At 41.6% G+C, this 24229-nt stretch overlaps 1 protein-coding gene across 5 annotated transcripts in view; it reads left to right on the top strand.

Moving 5' to 3' along the window:
* Positions 1-4518: 4518 nt before the first annotated feature.
* The window catches only part of cblb (Cbl proto-oncogene B, E3 ubiquitin protein ligase), a 224416-nt gene continuing 204705 nt past the window's right edge, over positions 4519-24229 (top strand). For 3 of the 5 annotated variants that reach the window (XM_029701773.1, XM_029701776.1, XM_029701777.1), the window contains exons 1-3: positions 5740-5804; positions 6002-6172; positions 6513-6763. In XM_029701773.1, coding sequence (XP_029557633.1) covers positions 5760-5804; positions 6002-6172; positions 6513-6763 — 467 coding nt within the window. In that variant the 5' untranslated portion in view covers positions 5740-5759. Of the gene's footprint in view, positions 4855-5739; positions 5805-5994; positions 6173-6512; positions 6764-24229 lie in introns of those variants that run through there. The other 2 variants (XM_029701775.1, XM_029701774.1) reach the window with 2 other exon arrangements.

The following is a 24229-nucleotide window of genomic DNA, read 5'->3' on the forward strand; positions in this document are numbered from 1 at the left end:
GGTTTTTATATTACTATTTAAATTAAATTAAATCTACATTAAAAAAACATATGATAAATCGTGGGACTCTTATTTTGAAATTGTAGATGCACTACTTATTTTATCATGAAATTGACACTCTTATTTTGAAATCGTAAAATGCCAGCATTTTATTTTGGCATGATAAATCAAGGTACGATGACTGAGAGTGATTGTGAACCAGCAGCCTCAATCGAGGCTCTTATTTTGAAATAGGAAATTGGAGGATTTATTTTTGCATGACCAACTGAGGGACTCTTACTTTGAAATCTGAAATCTTAGGGCTTTTATTTTAGCGTGACAAAATGACGGACTCTTATTTTGAAATGGGAAATGCATGACTCTTATTGTTAAATCAGTTATGCAGGCAGGGCTTTTTTTTGGCATGACATATCGGGCACTGTTATTTTGAAGTGTGGTATGAGCTGGATGCTGGATGTTTAATTAACCTTTATTTTATCAGGGAGCCATACAGTGATCATGGTCTCTTTTACAGATGAGCCCTGAATTACAGAAAATACATACAAAAATGATTACAAAATGCAAGCAGAAAGAAAAACAGTCATAAAAACACATTAATCAGTAATAAGGTCTCAATCCTCTTTTTGAATTGCCGTAGAGGCACCAGAACATCACATTAATCAGTAATAAGGTCTCAATCAGCTTTTTGAATTGCTGTAGAGGCACCAGAACATCACATTAATCAGTAATAAGGTCCTCAATCACCTTTCTGAATTGCCGTAGAGACACCAGAACATCACATTCATCAGTAATAAGGTCTCAATCCTCTTTTTGAATTGCCGTAGAGGCACCAGAACATTACATTCATCAGTAATAAGGTCTCAATCCTCTTTTTGAATTGCCGTAGAGGCACCAGAACATCACATTCATCAGTAATAAGGTCCTCAATCACCTTTCTGAATTGCCGTAGAGGCACCAGAACAGCACATGTAAGAACATTTGAAGATTGTTTCACAAATAAGGTGCAAGAAAACTAAAACCTGATTTTCCTAACTCAGTAGAGACCAAAGGAATTTCCAGAGTTGTCTAAAGTTTAGTAATGATGTTACGTACAGTGGGACCTTTTTGTAAAAGAGCTTTTATAAATGAAAACATAGCAATGTATCAACCTATGTGACATCAGAGGGCCAACTAACTTTCTGGTAGAGAATGAAGTGATGAGTATTATGATAAACTGCATCTAACGGCTTTAATGAAGTTGCAGCTGCTTTCATAGATGATGTCGCCACAGTCTAGCACCCAATAGGAACATCGACTGAATAATCTTCTTTCTACTATTTAGTGAGAGGCAGAACCTATTTCTATAGAATAAGCCCATTTTTATTTTCAGTTTATTAACTAACTCATCAATATACTTTTTAAAAGACAGCTTTTCATCTATCCAGATGCCCAGATATACAATCACAGTATCAGTCACAATACCCATAAAACCTAACGGTCAAACAAGGAAATGGTTCCAATCGTTTTTCCCATAGGGGATTTTAGAAAGACTTTATATAAGGGCCGTGTTTTGTGTAGGCTTACCCTGGCATGACGTTTTGATAGCCGTGTAAATCTCTCTAGGACAAGCTGACTTTTATCAATATACCTGAATTTACTCATCAAAAATGAAATGCAAATTAGCTGCTAATGTGGCTATCATAAAAAACTACAAATGCCATGATGATCTGGACGGGACTGCCGAATCAACACAAAGGAAAGAATCTCTGGATTAACTATCTAATGTTAGCTAATTGTAGTAATTCATAAATTGGCTACATTTCTTTAAATTGACAATTCTGTGAACTATCTTGTGCAAGTTTTACATTGACACAATACATTCTGATTATACTCCGTCAGTTTCAGTTTTCTTGCCTGACAGATACGCCCTCCAATGTGAGTGTATTATTGACGAAATGTGTTTTACTTGCCTGAGATACAATACTCTACACCACCATTCATTTTTCACATCGTGAAAAATTCAAATTAATTGTGTGTTTGGTGTAGGCTTACCTTGGCCTGAAGTTTTTGATAGCTGTGTAATTCTCTCTCAGACAAGTTGAGAATTCCCTGTCAAGGAGACACGGAAGCCCAGCAAGCTTAGCTAGCCTAGCTAGCCTGTAGTCTCAAATGGAGGATACTAACAAGTGTATTCAATGCTGCAGGAGCTGTGTTTATTTTGCTTTATTCCAGGACAATGTGGACTGCCCAGACTTTCAATGTAGCAACTGTTAGCTTGCAGAGGACTAACGGGGCGAAGTGGCTATTCTTAGCAAAATGTTGTGAACTTACACAAGCTACTGGGAATCCACGCCCGCCTACTTTTTCTTTCTCTTCTACCCCAGTAGCCGGACACCGCTCTGGACTGGTGGAAGTGTCGCCGCCATGTCGGCTCTCCACAGCCGACTGGCCGGTATTCTGCAGGGATCCCTCCCCAAAGGGGTCTCCCCCTTCTCAGGAGAATGGAGTTAATAGGATGCTCCTGGATGACTTGGTGGATGTTCCTGTTCTTAACCCTACCAACCAGCCATGGAGATATGTCACTCACCGTGGAAGTTGAAAACATCGACCTCTGGCAATGAGGGTAAGCATGGACCGGACACAGACTAGAAACAGTTTTGCCACCCTGGACCCAGAGGTTCCGGCGCCTTCTTCCCTGGGGGCTTCCAATTCAAGATCAGATCCGGAGGTACTTGCGCCTTCGTCCTCTGTTCTGTCTCCCTCTTCTACCTCAGGTTCAGATCCTCAGAGCTCCCCCTCATCGGACCGTGAGGCTGTGCACAGGAGGTCTTGGTGTGGCTTCAGTTGCAGGGTTGGGGCTGCCATGGGGGCAGGGGTGTCCCAGGCCTGTCCTGGGGATGGGAGTAGGGAGGGTAACCAAAACTAGCCTGGGAAGGAGGTTGTGGGGGGAATTGAGGAGGTTGGTGTGAAGGGCAGTGTGGCTGGCGAAGCTCCGAACTCTCAGCATATGTAGGCTCATGATGTGAATGATACATGGTGTGGACTGCATCATGCGTTGCACTACACTCAACATTGTTTTGCAAGACTCTAGGGTAGTGCTGTGTAGAGCTGGGCTGAGTTGAGGTGTGCCTGGTCGGGTAGAGCTGTGCTGTGATGGCCCGGGTCTGGTAGAACTGTGTTGAGGTGGGCCGGGTCTGGTTGAGCTGTGCTGTGATGGGCCATGTCTGGTAGAGATGTGCTGTGATGGGCCGGGTCTGGCTGTGCTGTGATTGGCTGGGTCTGGTTGAGCTGTGCTGTTGTGAACCGGGTCTGGTTGAGCTGTGCTGAGGCGGGCCGGGTCTTGTATAGCTGTGCTGAGACGGGCCTGGTCTGGTAGAGCTGTGCTGAGGTGGCATGTATCTGGGAGCCGGATGCTGGATGTAACTCTCAGCTGGATGTAACTCTCAGCTGGATGCTGGATGTAATTCTGAGCTGCTAACAAACTCTGTACCGGGTGGTGGATGTAACGCTGAGCCGGATACTGGATGTAACTCTGAGCTGGATATTGAACGTAACGCTGAGCTGGATGCTGGAGTAACTCTGTGCCGGATGTAAGTCTGAGCTGGATGCCGTATGCTGGATGTAACTCTCAGCCAGATGTTGAATGTCACTTTGCGCCGGATACTGAATGTAATTCTGAGCTGGATATTGGACGTAACCCTGAGCCGGATGCTGGAGTAACTCTGTGCCGGATGCTAGATTTAAGTCGGAGCTGGATGCCGGATGCTGGATGTCATTCTGAGCTGGATATTGGACGTAACGCTGAGCCGGATGCTGGAGTAACTCTGTGCCGGATGCTGGATGTAAGTCTAAGCCGGATGCTGGATGTAACTCTGTGCCGGATGCTGGATGTAACTCTCAGCGGAATGCTGGATGTAACTCTCAGCCGGATGCTGGATGTAAGTCTGAGCTGGATGCCGGATGCTGAATGTAACTCTGTGCTGGATGTAACTCTCAGCCAGATGCTGGATGTAACTCTGTGCCGGATGCTGGATGTAACTCTCAGCCGGATGCTGGATGTAACTTTGTGCTGGATGTAACTTTGTGCCGGATGCTGGATGTAACTCTCAGCTGGATGTAACTCTCAGCCGGATGCTGGATGTAACTCTCAGCCGGATGCTGGTTGTAACTCTGTGCCGGATGCTGGTTGTAACTCTGTGCCGGATGCTGGTTGTAACTCTGTGCTGGATGTAACTCGATGCTGGATGTAACTCTGTGCCAGATGCTGGATGTAACTCTGAGCCAGACGTTGGAAGCTGGATGTCACTTTGAGCCGGATACTGAATGTAATTCTGAGCTGGATGCCAGATGCTGGATGTAACTTTGTGCCAGATCCCAGATGTTAGATGCAAGTCTTAGCCGGATGCTGGATATAACTCAGCAGAATGGTGGATGTAACTCTCAGCCAGATGCTGGATGTAAATATATGACAGATGCTGGATGTTGTAACTCTGAGCTGGATGTAACTCTGAGCCGGATGCTGAATGTTGTAACTCGTGAGTTGGATGCTATACTGGATGTAACATCCAGCTAAGTGTTACAGCTCCTACTGGATGTCAGGGCAGTGGGACGTATAATAATTTATGTCGCTCACAACCATTTTACGTTTCCACGTAGAGCCAACTGGCCCCTTCAGTTCGGGAAAATTTGATTTGATCTATAAACATTGATTTTGGAAAAGCAAAAAGTGGGATGATTGATAACCAATGAACGTCACACGCGATCTGTGGTAGTTTCCACGTACATTTCCTCTCCATTTGTCATTTCAGTCGGGTTGTTTATTCCACAAGCCTCGAAACAGGATCATTCCGTCGACATTCTCCTGCGTGGTGCGCAGTAAGTCAATGATTTATTTTTCTGTAGTTTTTAAAAACATTATTATCACGATCATCAATACAAGTCATAGCACTACGCTTTAGGAAACCATTGTCTTATGTTGCCTATTTGTATTTATAATAGCCGCACAGGACTCTTTTGTAGTGTTAAAGTTTGATACAGGCTATGCATTTGTGAACGTCAAATGCGCTCATGAATTGGTTGCATATGATAAAGACACAGTCGCCACACTTTTGTCGGAATTGGGAGCTAGCCTACTTTCATTTCGTGTAATAGACCCGTCTACACTTTCTATATGCTGACGATTTAAAACTTAGGCCTACTCTTGTGCCGTTTTTGATCATTTAAATTAGCCTAATGATATACCCATTTTGATTATTGAATAGCATACTAGTTAATGCTCGATGGTTTTAGCTCAACTGTTTAACCCCACCATTATACATTCCCCATGGTCTTAGTTCTGCCCATCATAACCCAAAATATTATGGCTTAGAAAAAATAAAAACTAACTCACACTGGCTGAATCAACGTTGTTTCAACGTCATTTCAATTAAATTACGTTGAACCAACGTGGAAAAGAAGTTGAATTGACGTCTGTGCCCTGAGGGTAGTTTCAGAATCTGGTTGAAACGTTCATGTTTACCTCATGGACTGCCAGTCCTTGCATTCACAGCCATCTATGAATTTGAGATCGCTTACATTTCTTCAGCTCTATCCCTCAGCTTTATGGCAAATCAAGTGGCAGGGCTGCTGTTTTTTGTTTTTCAAGTTAAGGAGCCGGCATTAAATTTAAGTTTTCAGCAGGATGTCATTAGTCAGGCATGCCACTTTGTGACAGAGATTATGTGTAGTAGCCAAAGCTATTATATAGACTAATGCATAGCCTACTTGGCCTTATAATATGCATGGTTGACTTTCGTTGTACGTTTGCATTGGTGGCATCTTGCAAGGTGGTAACACTTTTCTTAAAACCATTCTTTATCATTTGTTATAAGCAGTATGAGCCAATTATAATAAGGTTCATGATATGTAACGTATCTATGTATCAAGACACAGCATTATAACCACATCATAATGCGTAATACCTGCAGTAAAGTGTTACCATCTTGTAGACCCTAAGATTATTTGTATTTATCTCAGTGTATAGACAATGGCAACTGCTCTAAGTGGCCATAACCCAGGTGGACGCGGACCAAACCAACGCAAAGGTCGGATTTTAGGGATTATTGATGCCATTCAGGATGCAGTCGGACCACCAAAACAAGCTGCTGCTGACCGCCGAACAGTTGAAAAAACTTGGAAACTTATGGACAAAGTGGTACGTTTGTTTCAATTCAATTGCATAATTTATGCTTCTAATGAGCTTATACCTGCAGTAGACTGACTTTTCCTCCCTATTTGATTGAATGCTTTCCAGTTTCAATAACGTAAACCTAAATTGCCTTTCCCCCTATGTGTGCAGGCAAATTAGGGGTTGTTTAATCATTAGGTTTTAAGCATTGGTCAAAATACAATGTTGTTATTTTAGTTAAGATTTAATATATTGAATGAACTTGAGTCAAAAGGAAATTGCAATTGTAGCAGAATGCAACAAACATATTTAACATGTCTGAACTATCCTCCTAATAACTCATGGTATTACAAACTTCTCTCTGCAGGTTCGTCTCTGTCAGAACCCTAGACTACAGCTGAAAAACAGCCCCCCATACATCTTGGATATCTTACCCGACACATACCAGCATCTGCGGCTAATACAGTGCAAATATGAGGAGAGCCAGAGACTGACTCAGCTCAGCGAGAATGATTACTTTAAGGTCTACATTGAAAGCCTAATGAAGAAATCGAAAAGGGCTATCCGGCTTTTCAAAGAAGGCAAGGAGAGGATGTATGAGGAGCAGTCCCAGGACAGGTAAGGAAAAGAAGGTCTACGTGTGTTTTGAGTATAAGTTTGCCTTGCCTCTGTTTGGTGAATATCCTATGTTGCTATTGGTGTTGTTTCCATCACTTGAGGCAGGCGCACATGATGTAAATACAGAGCCTTCACAAAGTATTTACACACCTTGACTTTTTCCACATTTTGTTGTGTTACAAGGTGGGATTAGAATGGATTTAATTTTATTTTTTTGTCAGCGATCTACACAATACTCTAATATCAAAGTCTAAGAAATTCTAACATTTAAAAATAAAAAAAAAACACAAATATACAGTATCTTGATTAGATAAGTATTCAACCTCCTGAGTCAATACATGTTAGAATCACCTTTGGCAGCGATTACAGCTGTGAGTCTTTCTGGGTAAGTCTATAAGAGCTTTGCATACCTGGATTGTACAATATTTGCACATTATTCTTTCAAAATTCTTAAAGTTCTGTCAAGTTGGTTGTTGATCATTGCTAGACAGCCATTTTCAAGTCTTGCCATAGATTTTCTAAGCTGATTTGACTCAAAACTGTAACTAGGCCACTCAGGAACATTCAATTAGGTCTTGGTAAGCGATTCCAGTTTATATTTGGCCTTGCGTTTTAGGTTATTGTCCTGCTGAGTGGTACATTTGTCTCCCAGTGTCTTGGAAAGCAGACTGAATCAGGTTTTCCTCTAGGACTTTCCCTGTGCTTAGCTCTATTCCGTTTATTTTTATCATAAAAAAACTCCATAGTCCTTGTCGATGACAAGCATACCCATAACATGATACAGCCACCACCATGCTCATGAGGCAGGTTTCAGTAAAAATAAAGGCTTTAAATTAAAAACATAGAAATACACTACATGATCAAAAGTGTGTGGACACCCGCTCATTGAACTAATTCCAAAATCATGGGCATTAATATGGAGTTGGTACCCCTTTGCTGCTATAACAGCCTCTTATGGGAAGACTTTCCATGAGATGTCTTAGGTCTCTCTTTATGTAGTGTTGTGTTGTCTCTCTTGTCGTGATGTATATATATTTTTTTAAATTCCAGCCCCCGTCCCCACAGGAGGTCTTTTTGCCTTTTGGTAGGCCGTCAATGTCAATAAGAATTTGTTCTTAACTGACTTGCCTAGTTAAATAAAGGTTAAATAAATAAAATAAATGTTGGAACATTGCTGCGGGGACTTGCTTCCATTTAGCCACAAGAGCATTAGTGAGGTCGGGCGCTGATGTTGGGCGATTAGGCCTGGCTCGCAGTTGGCCTTCGTATTCATCCCAAAGGTGTTCAATGGGGTTGAGGTCAGGGCTCTGTGCAGGCCAGTTCTTCCACACCGATCTCGACAAACTGTATGGACCTCGCTTTGTGCATGGGGGCATTGTCATGCTGAAACAGGAAAGGGCCTTCCCCAAACTGTTGCCACAAAGTTGGAAACACAGCATATAGAATTTCATTGAATACTGTAGCATTAAGATTTCCCTTCACTGAAACTAAGGGGCCCGAATCATGAAAAACAGCCCCAGACCATTTATTCCTCCTCCACCAAACTTTATAGTTGGCACTACGCATTGGGGCAGGTAGAGTTCTCCTGGCATCCGCCAAACACAGATTAGTCCGTCGGACTGCCAGATGTTGAAGCGTGACTCATCACTCCAGCCGACGCTTGGCATTGCGCATGGTGATCTTAGGCTTGGGTGTGGTTGCTCAGCCCTTGAAACAGTTATTGTGCTGACATTGCTTCCAGAGGCAGATTGGAACTCGGTAGTGAGTGTTGCAACCTAGGACAGATGATTTTTACGCTTTACGTGCTTCAGCACTCGGCGGTCCGGTTCTGTGAGCTTGTGTGGCCTACCACTTCGTGGCTGAGCCATTGTTGCTCCTAGATGTTTCCACTTCACAATAACAGCATTTACAGTTGACCGGGGCAGCTCCAGCAGGGCAGAAATGTGACAAACTGACTTGTTGGAAAGGTTGCATCCTATGACGGTGCCACGTTGAAAGTCACTGAGCTTTTCAGTAAGTCCATTCCACTGCCATTGTTTGTCTATGGAGATTGCATGGCGGTGTACTCGATTTTATACACCTTTCAGCAACGGGTGTGGCTGAAATAGCCGAATCCACTAATTTGAAGGGCTGTCCACATACTTTTGTATATATAGTTTACATTATCAAACTTCCAATAAAAAGGCCTAGCTCTGTCTGGGTATAAAATGACTTAATCATCAACACTTGACTCAAACACTATAGTTAATTGAGCTGTGGAGAGCCTTCAGCAGGCCATGCTAGTGTCCTGGTGCCAAGCTCTCAGTGCTGCACAGACGCTGCCAACTTAGCCCATAACTAGGTCAGGTGACCTGTAGCACAAAGGATTATGGGAGATGTAGCAGGCGGCCATCTTTGGTCAGACCCCCCCCCCCCCCCCCCCCGTGACACCACAATTGATAATACTGAGAAAACAAGTGGCTTTTACTTTGCACTTCAACCAGTCTCCATCAAATAGACTTGTATCAATATAATGTCTTGCGGAAGAATACAAACTGTGTGATTTTATTGATCATATCAACCCTGATAGTCTTTAAATTTTTTGGGGGAAAAACCAGGAGCAATTATTTTGTATCGGGGTCAGTGTGCTGCTAACTCTCCCATACTGGGCTCAAACCAGTGATCCTATGTTTCACAACACACGTGACCGCCCTCCTTGACAACGTTCCAACTTGTTGAGCCACGCAAATTCTGCTTTGCAATTGTAACACCAGTGTTCCATTCCACTGGGCGGCAAATCTGTATGCAGACAAAACAGGCCTTTCGCAATATTTCAAGTACAATCGCGGGGAAAACTAAGGTTGGAAAGCAAATGGCTCCTGATGAAAGGGAAGACTAATCAGTGTGCTGTAGGCGATCAAAATCTTTGATCAACTTCCAAATATTGTTTTACAAAGTAAAACAGTAGAGAGAGAGAGAGAGGCTTTTGTTACGAGTGCATCGGCCATCACCAGCGAGTGAGCTGCGCATCACTGGAAAGCTTTTTTAGGACTATAATTTCCTCCTCATATTGTAGCCTACAATGTGTCTCCACACACCTATGCCTGGGCTATTGATGGATTCAAGACGAGGTCGTTTTCATTGATCTCAGTTTCTTAGTGTCAAAGTTGTCTGTCATTTCGATGTGGGATATTAAATAAGATTCTGCCAAGGTCTCCAGTTGTGTAAAATGACATAGAATTGCATGAAATGTGTTTATAAAAGACTAAAAATGTTCCCCATGTGTGCAACTTCTGTAAGTGCCGCTACTCTACTGCTCTTTGGCACTACGCAAGTTTAATGACGTGTGCAATGTTTTATTATAAAGGCGATTTTTATCATACATTCCGGTACCTCAGAGCTCCCCAGGTCACCCCCTCTCACGCTCACTTTTTGTTCCGGCACCTACCGATTTACAAATTAAGCACTGGCTGGGTGGTTAGTGTGCTACATACATACATACTTTTTTTAAATGGTAACATCAACAAGCACTACTGCACACCTGTTCAGACCCATTTAGAAGTGCAACAGTAAGTTAATATTATTTTGGGTTTTTTGGGGGGGGGGGGGGGTGCTAGGAAATTCAACAAAGGTGCGCTTTGAAGAAATAGATTTTCAGACATTTTTGGATGCTACTGTTCAAACCTGCAGCTTTCAAACATACAGCAACCCTGAGTCTGCCTAGTGAGTGCAACATCTTGATCGCTAGGTGCTCCGTTACAGGGACATGAAGTCGGGTCTAGTATATTTTCAACCTCAGCAAACAAGATCCAATCGTGAAACAGGAAGCACCTGGCTGGGTGGGTGAAAACTCCCAGCTAGCACATAACGTTCTGAGAACCATATGTTTCTTAGAGCTTGGGGAAAGCGTGATTGACGACTGTCTCATCATTGTTGGTTGTGGGTAATCTATGGTTCTATTTAAAGTCATGTTCTTAAATTGTTCTGAGAACGTTAAGAAACAACATTCTGTGGGAATTTCAGTACTTCCACAGATCATTCCACACAACTTACAATGTAGTTTTAATTTTATGTCATATTTTACTACATTCTGGGAATGTTCACAAAAATGGTGTGACTTAAGAAATGTTCTCAGAATGTTCAGAGGTTGTATGATTCTCTTTAATGTCAGTTTTTGGCAATATTCTGGGAATGTAAAAAATATTTATATTCCACACAATTCACTTTAATTTTTTTCTCAGAACACGAAAAAAAGTTTCCATAAAAATCACAAACTTTAATAATGTTTAAGGATGTTATTTAAAAACATATACATTCCATTCTCAGCATCAACAAAACTGTTCCCCTCATGTAATTTCATTCCTTTGTAAGGATCCCCATTAGGCAGCAGCTTCTCATCAAATCAAATTACATTTTTCACATATGCCGAATACAACAGGTATAGACTTTACCGGGAAATGCTTACGAGCCCATTCCCAACAATGCAAACTTAAAAAGTACAAAAAAGGAAATAGTAACACAATAAAATAACAATAACGAGATTTTATACAAGGAGTACCAGTATCGAGTCAATGTGTAGAGGTACGAGATAATTGGTACAGTACCAGTCAAAAGTTTGTACACCTACTCATTCAAGGTTTTTCTTTATTTTTACTATTTTCTACATTGTAGAATAATAGTGAAGACATCAAAACTATGAAATAATTGTTATAATATATAATAATATTTAATATAAGAATCTAAAAATATATTTTAGATTTTTCAAAGTAGCCTCCCTTTGCCTTGATGACAGCTTTGCAGACTCTTGGCATTCTCTCAACCAGCTTCACCTGGAATGCCTTTCCAACAGTCTTGAAGGAGTTCCCACATATGCTGAGCACTTGTTGACTGCTTTTCTTTCACTCTGTGATCCAACTCATCCCAAACCATCTCAATTGGGTTGAGATTGGAGGCCAGGTCATCTGATGCAGCACTCCATCACTCTCCTTGGTCAAATAGCCCTTACACAGCCTGGAGGTGTGTTGGGTCATTGTCCTCTTGAGAAACAAATAATAGTCCCACTAGGCGCAAACCAGATGGGATGGTGTATCGCTGCAGAATGCTGTGCTAGCCATACTGGTTAAGTGTGCCTTGAATTCTAAATTAATCACACAGTGTCACCAGCAAAGCACCCCCGCACCATCACACCACCTCCTCCATGCTTCACAGTGGGAACCACACATGCGAAGATCCTCTGTTCACCTACTCTGCGTCTCACAAACACACAGCGGTTGGAACCAAAAATCTCTCATTTGGGCTACTCAGACCAAAGGACAAATTTCCACCAGTCTAATGTCCATTGCTCGTGTTTCTTGGCCCAAGCACGTCTCTTCTCATTGGTGTCCTTTAGTAGTGGTTTCTTTTCAGCAATTCGACCATGAAGGCCTGATTTCATCCTGTCTCCTCTGAACAGTTGATGTTGAGATGTGTCTCTTACTTGAACTCTGTGAAGCATTTATTTGGGCTGCAATTTCTGAGGCTGGTAACTCTAATGAACTTATCCTCTGCAGAAGAGGTAACTCTGGGTCTTCCTTTCCTGTGGCGTTCCTCATGAGAGCCAGTTTCATCATAGCGCTTGATGGTTTTTGCGACTGCACTTGAAGAAACTTTCAAGGTTCTTGAAATTTTCCGGATTCACTGACCATGTCTTAAAGTAATGATGAACTGTCGTTTCTCTTTGCTTATTTGAGCTGTTCTTGCCATAATTTGGAATTGGTCTTTTGCCTTGTCACAACACAACTGATTGGCTCAATTGCATTAAGAAGGAAATAAATGAACTTTTAACAAGGCACACCTGTTTAATGGAAATGCATTCCAGGTGACTACCTCATGAAGCTCGTTGAGAGAATGCCAAGAGTGTGCAAAGCTGTCATCAAGGCAAAGGGTGGCTACTTTGAAGAACTCAAATATATAATATATTTAGATTTGTTTAACACTTTTTTTGGTTACTACATGATTCATGATTTTTGTCACCAAAGCCCCATATACTACCCACCACTGCGACCTGTACGCTCTCGTTGGCTGGCCTTCGCTTCATAATCGTCGCCAAACACATTGGCTCCAGGTCATCTACAAGACCCTGCTAGGTAAAGTCCCCCCTTATCTCCGCTCACTGGTCACCATAGCAGCACCCACCTGTAGCACGCGCTCCAGCAGGTATATCTCTCTGGTCACCCCTAAAGCCAACTCCTCCTTTGGTCGTCTCTCCTTCCAGTTCTCTGCTGCCAATGACTGGAACGAACTACAAAAATCTTACCTCTTCCCCTACTGTATTTATTTATTTTGCTCCTTTGCACCATATTATTTATATTTTAACTTTGAACTTTCTTCAAATAACAAATCTACCATTCCAGTGTTTTTACTTGCTATACTTTATTTACTCTGCCACCATGGCCTTTTGTGCCTTTACCTCCCTTATCTCACAGAATTTGCTCACATTGTGGATATAGTCTTATTTTTTTCTACTGTATCATTGATTGTATGTTGTTTTACTCCATGTGTAACTCTGTTTTTGTATGTTGTCGAACTGCTTTGCTTTATCTTGGCCAGGTCGCAATTGTAAATGAGAACTTGTTCTCAACTTGCCTACCTGGTTAAATAAAGGTGAAATAAATAAATCAATAAATCAATAAAATTCCATATGTGTTATTTTATAGGTTTGATGTCTTCACTATTATTCTACAATGTAGAAAATAGTAAAAATAAACAAAAACCCTTGAATGAGTAGGTGTGTCCAAAATTTGACTGGTACTGTACGTGTAGGTAGGGGTAAAATTGACTAGGCAATCATGATAGATAATAAACAGAGCAGCAGAAGTGTATGTGAAGGGTGTGATAGTGTGTGTGTGTGTGTGTGTGTGTGTGGCGTCAATATGCATGTGTGTGCATGTTCTGTGTGTGGGTTTGTGTGTTGGAGTGTCAGTGTAGTATGTGTGAGTGTGTGGGTGGAGTCCAATGAATGTGCATAGAGCCGGTGCAAGAGTCAGTGCAAATAAAAAGGGGGTCAATGCATATAGTCAGGGTAGCCATTTGATTAGCTGTTCAGCAGTCTTATGGCTTGGGGGAAGAAGCTTTTCAGTAGTCTTTTGATCCCAGACATGATTCTCCGGTACTGCTTGCCGTGCGGAGAGAACAACAGTCTATGACTTGGGTGGCTGGAGTCTTTGACAATTTTTAGGGCTTTCCTCTGACTCTGCCTGGTATAGAGGTCCTGGATGAAATGGAGCTCGGCCCAAGTACGCAATACCCTCTGTAGTGTCTTATGGTCGGATGCCAAGCAGTTGCCATTCAAGCGGTGATGCTGCGGTCAATATGCTCTCAATGGTGCAGCTGTAGAACTTTTTAGGATCTGAGGGCTAGGCTTGGGTGAAATACTGTTTATACCTTATACCGGGGTATTTCGAAATACCGACGATATGATTTTCAGTACTTCAGCCTGCGGGGGTGCGTGCTATGCCACTGCTTCTAACTATAAGTTAAATATAGCTATAACAAGTCTAAGATAAATACATTATATCCAGCCCAGGGCTCCAGCTATGCATTTGGTTTGCTAACTTGCTAGATAAGTGTCTAGATGTCAAAATCAAGCTTATTGTTTACAGCAGAGACATTCAGTCCTCTCCTGGATCAAGATCCCTGTTGCCTAAACAGTTTTGTCCCCAAAAAAATGGTGACCCTTGCGTGCACATTTGGTAATACCGTATACCTGGTATGGTATAGAAACGGTATGACAATCTGGATACCGCCCAACCCTACTAGGGTCCATGCCAAGTCTTTTCAGCCTCCTGTTGTTCCCTCTTCATGACTATGTTGGTATGTTTAGAACATGATACATCCTTAGTGATGTGGACACTGAGGACCTTAAAGCTCTCGACCCGCTCCACTACAGCCCCTTCGATGTGAATGGGGGCGTGTTTAGTGCTGTTACGGTGACTGTATTACCCCCACACCGGCGGTCACGAGTCATGAAGGCAGTCAAATTCCATGTGACCGTTTAGTCATGGTAATTAGGCTTCTCCAAGCTCTGATGCTGCTGATGGTCATTACTAGCCTACCAAACTTGCTAACTGCCTGGTACTCAGCACTCTATTGTCCCTCTAACTCTGACATCAATGCAAATGTATTCAAAAATCTAATCAAACACTTCATGAGAGCCCATGAATTCATGTTGCGCAACATTTCTATAGGCTATGCAATTGTGTTAGAAAACAGAGTGATGGCCTCTATTAAAAAGAGGAGGATCCCATCAGCTTTCGATAGGCTAGGCCTACTATATTTATTTCTCAACTTTCCTAATATTAAGCACATTGCTTCTCTTTAAAACAGGAGTATAACCTACCTGGCTGGCATGAAAATTAACCACGGGAACAGCGTATTTTTTTTCCCCGCTGCCCCTGATTCGAGACACGTGCATGATAATGGTCCATTCAAATAAAAACAAACTGAACACATATATTAATTAGTATATGTAAAGACAAGATTAAATCAAGAATAGTGTAATGGGTGACAATATTAGCCTATCACTTGTGAAGGCAAACAGCCCTTGCTTTTTTTGCAACTTTTTCAAATCATAGTTGCACACCTCATGTAGCCTAGCCCATAGGCCTATATGTTTTGATAAGGTTTGTATCAAGGGGCCAAATAACTTCTTAAAATGAAGCCCATTAATCCGGTTTAGAACTGGTGTAGAGCCTAACTGGCATACATACGCAGCGCATGAGTTTCAAGTTTGGGGAATATAATTTTCACCATAAAAATGCACCTTTTTATAATGAACGCGTTACATGCATAATCACATTTGTGTTCATGGTGTTTTCCTGCTAATGGGACATTTGCTCTTATTGCTGTGTGCACATTGCTGTGCTTATAATGTGAAGAAATAGCCTCATAGTTTATCAACATTTTAAGCTAAATGTTCTCATCTGTTGCGTCAGGCTCATTGCTTAAAATAGTTTTTTTTTTATGCTAGTGGTTGTATTTATTTGGGCGCATCCCACAACTGCCCTGGATTATGTTCGGAATATTTATTGTGTACAGTCAACAAAGCAGAGCTCATGCCTTTCATGCAACTTTTTTTCAGATCATCATTAGTCGTATCATGCAGCCTTAGAATGTATTAAAAATCAAAACATATAGCTCAACATTTGTATCACAACTAAAGTTACATTAACTCTAAATTAAGCAGATAGGAGTACCTGTTTCTTTAACTGCTCAATATACACACTCCCTCAAATCATTTGGTGAAAATATCCTTTCTATTTCATTCTGCTAGGTTCAATTGTATTCTTTATACTATAAAATAATGCCATGGAATTCTAAGCAAATCTGGCATAGCCAGATCAGGACCTAACATCAAATCAAATTTTATTTGTCACATACACATGGTTAGCAGATGTTAATGCGAGTGTAGTGAAATGCTTGTGCTTCTAGTTCCGACAATGCAGTAATATCCAACGAGTAATCTAACCTAACACTTTCACAACAATTACCTTATACACACAAGTGTAAAGGAATGAATAAGAATATGTACATAAAAAAATATATATGAATGAGTGATGGTATAGAACGGCATATGCAGGATGCAGTGGATGGTATAGAGTACAGTATATACATATGATGAGTAATGTAGGATATGTAAACACATAAAAGTGGCATTGTTTAAAGTGGCTAGTGATACATTACATCAAGATGGCAAGATGCAGTAGATGGTATAGAGTACAGTATATACATATGAGATGGGTATGTAAACATTATATAAAGTGCCATTGTTTAAAGTGGCTAGTGATACATTTATTAAATACATTTTTCCATTATTAAAGTGGCTGGAGTTAAGTCAGTATGTTGGCAGCAGCCACTCAGTGTTAGTGATGGCTGTTTAACAGTCTGATGGCCTTGAGAGAGAAGCTGTTTTTCAGTCTCTCGGTCCCTGCTTTGATGCACCTGTACTGACCTCGCCTTCTGGATGATAGCGGGGTGAACAGGCAGTGGCTCGGGTGGTTGTTGTCCTTGATGATCTTTTTGGCTTTCCTGTGACATCGGGTGGTGTAGGTGTCCTGGAGGGCAGGTAGTTTGCCCCCGTGATGCGTTGTGCAGACCTCACTACCCTCTGGAGAGCCTTAAGGTTATGGGCGGAGTAGTTGCCGTACCAGGCGGTGATACAGCCCGACATGATGCTCTCAATTGTGCATCTGTAAAAGTTTGTGTGATTTTGGTGACAAGCCAAATTTCTTCAGCCTCCTGAGGTTGAAGAGGCGCTGCTGCGCCTTCTTCACCACGCTGTCTGTGTGGGTGGACCATTTCAGTTTGTCCGTGATGTGTACACCGAGGAACTTAACTTTCTACCCTCTCCACTACTGTCCCGTCGATGTGGATAGGGGGCGTGCTCCCTCTGCTGTTTCCTGAAGTCCACGATCATCTCCTTTGTTTTGTTGGCGTCGAGTGTGAGGTTATTTTCCTGACACCACACTCCGAGGGCCCTCACCTCGTCCCTGTAGGCCGTCTCGTCGTTGTTGGTAAATAAGCCTACCACAGTGGTGTCGTCTGCAAACTTGATGATTGAGTTGGAGGCGTGCATGGTCACGCAGTCGTGGGTGAACAGGGAGTACAGGAGAGGGCTGAGAACGCACCCTTGTGGGGCCCCAGTGTTGAGGATCAGCGGGGTGGAGATGTTGTTTCCTACCCTCACCACCTGGGGGCAACCCGTCAGGAAGTCCAGGACCCAGTTGCACAGTGCGGGGTCGAGACCCAGGGTCTCGAGCTTGATGACGAGGTTGGGGGGTACTATGGTGTTAAATGCTGAGCTGTAGTCGATGAACAGCATTCTCACATAGGTATTCCTCTTGTCCAGATGGGTTAGGGCAGTGTGATAGCGATTGCGTTGTCTGTGGATCTATTGGGGCGGTAAGCAAATTGGAGTGGGTCTAGGGTGTCAGGTAGGGTGGAGGTGATATGGTGCTTGACTAGTCTCTCAAAGCACTTCATGATGACGGAAGTGAGTGCTACAGGGTGGTAGTCATTTAGCTCAGTTACCTTAGCTTTCTTGGGATCAGGAACAATGGTGGCCCTCTTGAAGCATGTGGGGACAGCAGACTGGGATAAGGATGGATTGAATATGTCCGTAAACACACCAGCGAGCTGGCCTGCGCATGCTCTAAGGACGTGGCTGGGGATGCTGTCTGGGCCTGTTTCTTGTGAGGGTTGACACGTTTAAATATTTTGCTCACGTCGGCTGCAGTGAAGGAGAGCCCGCAGGTTTTGGTAGTGGGCCGTGTCAGTGGCACTGTATTGTCCTCAAAGCGAGCAAAGAAGTTGTTTAGTCTGTCTGGGAGCAAGACATTCTTGTCTGCGACGGGGCTGGTTTTCCTTTTATAGTCCATGATTGACTGTAGGCCCTGCCACATACCTCTTATGTCTGAGCCGTTGAATTGCGACTCTACTTTGTCTCTATACTGACGCTTAGCTTGTTTGATTGCCTTGCGGCGGGAATAGCTACACTGTTTGTATTCGGTCATGTTTCCTGCTCATGATGCCATCTATTTTGTGAAGTGCACCAGTCCCTCCTGCAGAAAAGCACCTCCACAACATGATGCTGCCACCCCCGTGCTTCACGGTTGGGCTGGTGTTCTTTGGCTTGCAAGCCTCCCCATTTTTCCTCCAAACATAATGATGGTCATTATGGCCAAACAGTTCTATTTTTGTTTCATCAGACCAGAGGACATTTCTCCAAAAAGTATGATCTTTGTCCCCATGTTCTGTTGTAAACCGTAGTCTGGCTTTTTCATGGCTTTTTGGAGTAGTGGCTTCTTCCTTGCTGAGCGGCCTTTCAGGTTATGTCGATATAGGACTCGTTTTACTGTGGATATAGATACTTTTGTACCGGTTTCCTCCAGCATCTTCACAAGGTCCTTTGCTGTTGTACTGGGATTAATTTGCACTTTTCGCATCAAAGTACATTCATCTCTAGGAGACAGAACGCATCTCCTTTCTGAGTGGTATGACGGCTGAGTGGACCCATGGTGTTTATACTTGCGTACTATTGTTTGTACAGATGAACGTGGTACCTTCAAGCGTTTGGAAATTGCTCCCAAGGATGAAACAGACTTGTGGAGGTCTACAATTTTTTTTCTGAGGTCTTGGCTGATTTCTTTTGATTTTCCCATGATGTCAAGCAAAGCGGCACTGAGTTTGAAGGTAGACCTTGAAATATATCCACAGGTACACACCTCCAATTGACTCAAATGATGTTAATTAGCCTATCAGAAGCTTCTAAAGCCATGACATCATTTTCTGGAATTTTCCAAGCTGTTTAAAGGCACAGTCAACTTAGTGTATGTAAACTTCTGACCCACTGGAATTGTGATACAATGAATGATAAGTGAAATAATTTGTCTGTAAACAATTGTTGGAAAAATTACGTGTGTCGTGCACAAAGTAGATGTTCTAACTGACTTGTCAAAACTATAGTTTGTTAACAACACATTTGTGGAGTGGTTGAAAACGAGTTTTAATGACTCCAACCTAAATGTATGTAAACTTCTGACTTCAACTGTATATTTCAACAAAATTGAGATATTTCAACAAAATAATTTGTCCCATTCATTGATTCAGGATGGCGGATCAGTGAAAACAGCAGTGAAAACTCCTTTGAATCTGCTGGGGATTGGCGTGCTATTAAGTGTATAAATCTGCTAAATGTTCATAGTTGTCACGGGGGAAAGGTCCGATGGATACCTTCATTTGTGGAAAATGTATTGAACTTGATGCAGCTAAAGAAAGAATTATTACTCTTCATGAGGAAGAAACAAATTTACTAAGCGCCTTGAACTGAATAAGGATTCCATGAGACTATCGGTATCTTTAAATGCTTCCTATCAAAACATCCACGAGGATCATAATGGGAACTTCCTGGACTGTGATCTGTTTCCACCACTGAAGCCCTCTACTAGCTTGGACCAGAAAATGGCTGCTCATTATTTGACTCCTGGTGAGCAAAAAATGAATGTGTGTCTAAACCAGAAAGATGGAGAATAATCGTTCTCGGCACCCCTGCCTTCTTCCCCCACATCCGGACTTAAGACTTTCAAATCGCTTTGAGCCCTTGTACCAGCTGTCTTCTGCTGGGGGCTTGGGTGTTCTCTCCATGGCTGTGGATGCCCCTCCAGCTACCTCTCCCTGTCCTAGTCAATCAACAGCCTGGGCACAGCCTGGACCAAGGCGGCCCCCTTTGGCCCCGCAATCAGCCTGTTACCAACCCTTAGTAAACTTTTTGAAAAATGTGTGTTATAACAGGATCCAATACTATTTTACAGTAATCAAATTGACAACAGACTTTCAGCAAACTTATAGGGAAGGACATTCAACAAGCACAGCATTTACACAAATGACTGATGATTGGCTGAGAGATATTGGTGATAAAAGATTGTGGGGGCTGTTTTGCAGAGGGGTCAAATACTTATTTCCCTCATTAAAATGCAAATCAATTTCTAACATTTTTGACATGCGTTTTCTGGATTTTTTTGTTGTTATTCTGTCTCTCACTGTTCAAATAAACGACCATTAAAATTAGAGACTGATCATTTCTTTGTCAGTGGGCAAACGTACAAAATCAGCAGGGGATCAAATACTTTTTTCCCTCACTGTATGCACTTTTAGTATTTATTTATTTTTATTTAACCAGGTAGGCCAGTTGAGACAAGTTCTCATTTACAACTGTGACCTGGCCAAGATAAAGCACAGCAGTGCGACACAAACAACACAGTTACACATGGAATAAACAAACATACAGTCAATAACACAATAGAAAAAGTTGATATACAGTGTGAGCAAATTAAGTAAGATTAGTGAGGTAAGGCAATAAATATGCCATAGTGGCGAAATAATTACAGTTTAGCAATTAAACACTGGAGTGATAGATGTGCAGAAAATGAATGTGCAAGCAGAGATACTGGGGTGCAAAGGAGCAAAATAAATAAATACAGAATGGGATGAGGTAGTTGGGTGGGCTTTTTACAGATGGGCTATGTACAGGTGCAATGATCTGTAAGATGCTCTGACAGCTGATGCTTAAAGTTAGTGAGGGAGATATGAGTCTCCAGCTTCAGTGATTTTTGCAATTTGTTCCAGTAATTGGCAGCAGAGAACTGGAAGGAAAGGCGGCCAAAGGAGGAATTGGCTTTGAGGGTGACCAGTGAAATATACCTGCTGGAGCGCGTGCTGCTATGGTGACCAGTGAGCTGAGATAAGGCGGGGATTTACCTAGAAAAGACTTGTAGATGACCTGGAGCCAGTGGGTTTGGTGACGAATATGAAGCGAGGGCCAGCCAACGAGAGGATACAGGTCGCAGTGGTGGGTAGTATATGGGGCTTTGGTGACAAAACAGATGGCACTGTGATAGACTGCATCCAGAGTAGAGTGTTGCTAGCCCTGCTATGGCTAGAAAGGAGTGTACTACCATTCGCATTTGTACTCATTTGTATTGTAAAGTGAAGCCGCTGCTATTTTAGGTAATCCCTACTATTATTACGTCTCAACGCCCCCGGCAAACAGTGATAGATAAAAAACAATTTAATTTCTATTGCGATGCAGCCTTTTGTTATCAATAATAGGTTGGCAGGTAATGATCCAGCTTTTGTTGACACTCCATGTGATTTCAAAGCCCGAAAAGTTTTGAAATTCATGCGCCTAAATGTTTGCAGCTGTTTGCCAAAAATGAACTACATCAAGATCTGGGCTTCCCAGGCAGATCCAGATATTTGTATTTGATCAGAAACATGGTTTTCTGAGAGAACTGTGGATTCTGAGTTTACTATTGATGGTTTTAAAGTTTTCAGGGCTGATAGAATGGGCAAAGGTTGTGGTGTTGCTATCTATACAAAAAGTAACCTTTTGTGTCTCTTTTAAAGGCTTTGTCCAGTCCTAAACAATTTACATTTCTAGCTTTAAGTATTCAACTAGGTTCTAATTGTAAAGTAACTGTTCTGGGATTCTACCACCCTCCCTCCGCTAAGAAATGTTTGTTAACTAGTCTCACTGACTAAATAGCTTCCTTTTCTACTTCTGAAATGTTGGTCATAGGTGACTTTAACCTGTCCTGGGGAACTCAAGACTCAGACTGTTTAAAGGATTTTTGTAATAACCTAAAACTCACTCAGTTGATTACTAAACCCACATATGCAAATCTGAGGGATTCTACTAAATCAACAATAATTTACCTTATGTTTACAAATACTCCAGAGAGATTTGTGGCTACTGGTGTTTTCTCCCTTGATATTAGTGATCACTGACCTATTGTTTGTATTAGAGATGTTAGGACTCATAGTGAAAAACCATGTATTATTACCAGGATACATTTTCAACTATTTTGTGAAGAGGTTTTTTTACATGATGTCTTCCATTGGGATTTTAATGGTGTCTTAGCTATACCGGATTCTGAATTGCCTCTGTCACTTTAATACTGTTTTTAACAACATTGCAGATAAGCATGCCCGGTTTAAAAAAATTGAGAGTTCAAAGTAGATTGAATTCTTGGTTCACACCTGAATTATCTGAGTTCATACGCAATAGAGATGTTGCCTGGGCCATGGCTAGAAGTACTGACTCTGGCCGGGACTGGCAATCCGAAAATGTAGAAATCTATGTGTAAAACTTTTTTGAAAAGCAACGTCTGATTATTATATTAACACTCTAGCTGACTACTGGAAATCCATATAAATTCTGTAAAACTGTGAAAACATTAGAGTTCGCTTACTCTTCCCTTACAAATTAATGTAGCGTCTGCCACTATTACTGATCAATGTGATATAATGAATGAATTTAATCAACATTTTACTTCTTCAGGCTCTCTCTTTGATAGAATTCAAAAACCTACTCACTGTGACAATGTACTGGATGTTGATGGGGGAATTTTCCTGAATAATTTTGAAAATGTTGGACAGGGTTTTTCCTTATTCACAGACACAGACAATGATGTCCTTGCTGTGATGTTGGCATTAGACATTAAGAAATCTCCAGGGGCTGACCATTTGGATCCAGGTGTGCTCAAGTGTGCAGCGTTCCTTATTGTTGGTTCAATAACTCACATCTTTTTAATTTAATATTTAGCAGGAAATATTCCAAAAGTGTGGAAATCATTTTATATGCTGCCCCTACATAAGGGAGGTGATTGTTGTGATCTTGATAGTTATCGTCCCATATCAAGGCTTTCTTGTCTAGCTAAGATTCTTGGAACCTTGGTGAATGTGCAACTTTTTATTTTGAATGTACATCAATCAGGGTTTAGACCAGGGCACAGTACTATTAATGCAACCACATCAGTTCTAAATGATATTGTCAATACTTTGGATGCTAAGATGAATTTTGCTGCCCTAGTTATAGATTTGTCAAAAGCTTTTGATACAGTTGATCATTCTATCTTATTGAGTAAGTTGTCTGTGTTAGGCCTTGGCACTGATGCCTGTTTGGGGTTTCAGAATGATCTTAGTGACAGAACCCAAGCTATTACGATAGACAGGATCAAATCCACATTTCTTGAAGTACTTAAAGGGGTACCCCAGGGTTCAATTTTGGGGCCATTGTTGTTCACATTGTATATACATTACATTGGAAATACTGTTAACACCTGTAACATTCATCTCTACGCAGATGACACAGATATTTATTCAGTGCAACAGGCCATTTGTGACCTTCAGCATGATTTTGACTCAATCCAAAAATCACTTACTGATGTTAAATTAGTGTTAAATGCAAATGAAAGCAAGTCTATGCTGTTCTCTAGGTCTCGACCCTGAGGACTTGCATATTTGCACTACAAATGGAGCCCAAATTGAGCAAGTTTTTCACTATAAGTACTTGAATATCTGGATTGATGACAAGTTGTTTTTTGAAACATACATTGAAAACTTGACAAAGAAGCTGAGATCTATGATTTGTTTTTTTATCTAGAAATAAATCCGGCCTCAGTTTTGAAAATAGAAGGAAGATTGTTCAAACAACACTTCTCCCTGTAATAGACTATGGTGACATTATTTATATGCACGTAGCAGCCTCTGTTTTGAAACCATTGGACTCAGTATTCCATTCAGAAATACGTTTTATCGCTGTGGATGGTGTTAAGACTCATCATTGTGTTCTTTGCGAACATGTGGGATGGACCTCTCTGTCTGTAAGAAGAGCTGTGCTCTCTTTTGTTTATTTACAAAGCAGTTTTGCAGAAACTTTCTCTGTACATTACTTAACTAATTCATATTAGACGTACAAATTACCAAACCCGTTCTCAGGCATGGATAACTCTGGAGATCCCACATAATTGGGAAAATCTGCTTTTAGTTTTTTTGCCCCTTGTGTGGAAAAATATGCAGAATTCCTTGTAATTAGATATTCTGGTGCTTTTCAAGCATTTTACATTATTGATTGGAGACTTGTGTTACAGAATAAGATTGCTTTTCTTAAAT

Source organism: Salmo trutta, chromosome 19 (assembly GCF_901001165.1).
Source record: "Salmo trutta chromosome 19, fSalTru1.1, whole genome shotgun sequence".
In the NCBI taxonomy this organism is placed as follows: domain Eukaryota; kingdom Metazoa; phylum Chordata; class Actinopteri; order Salmoniformes; family Salmonidae; genus Salmo; species Salmo trutta.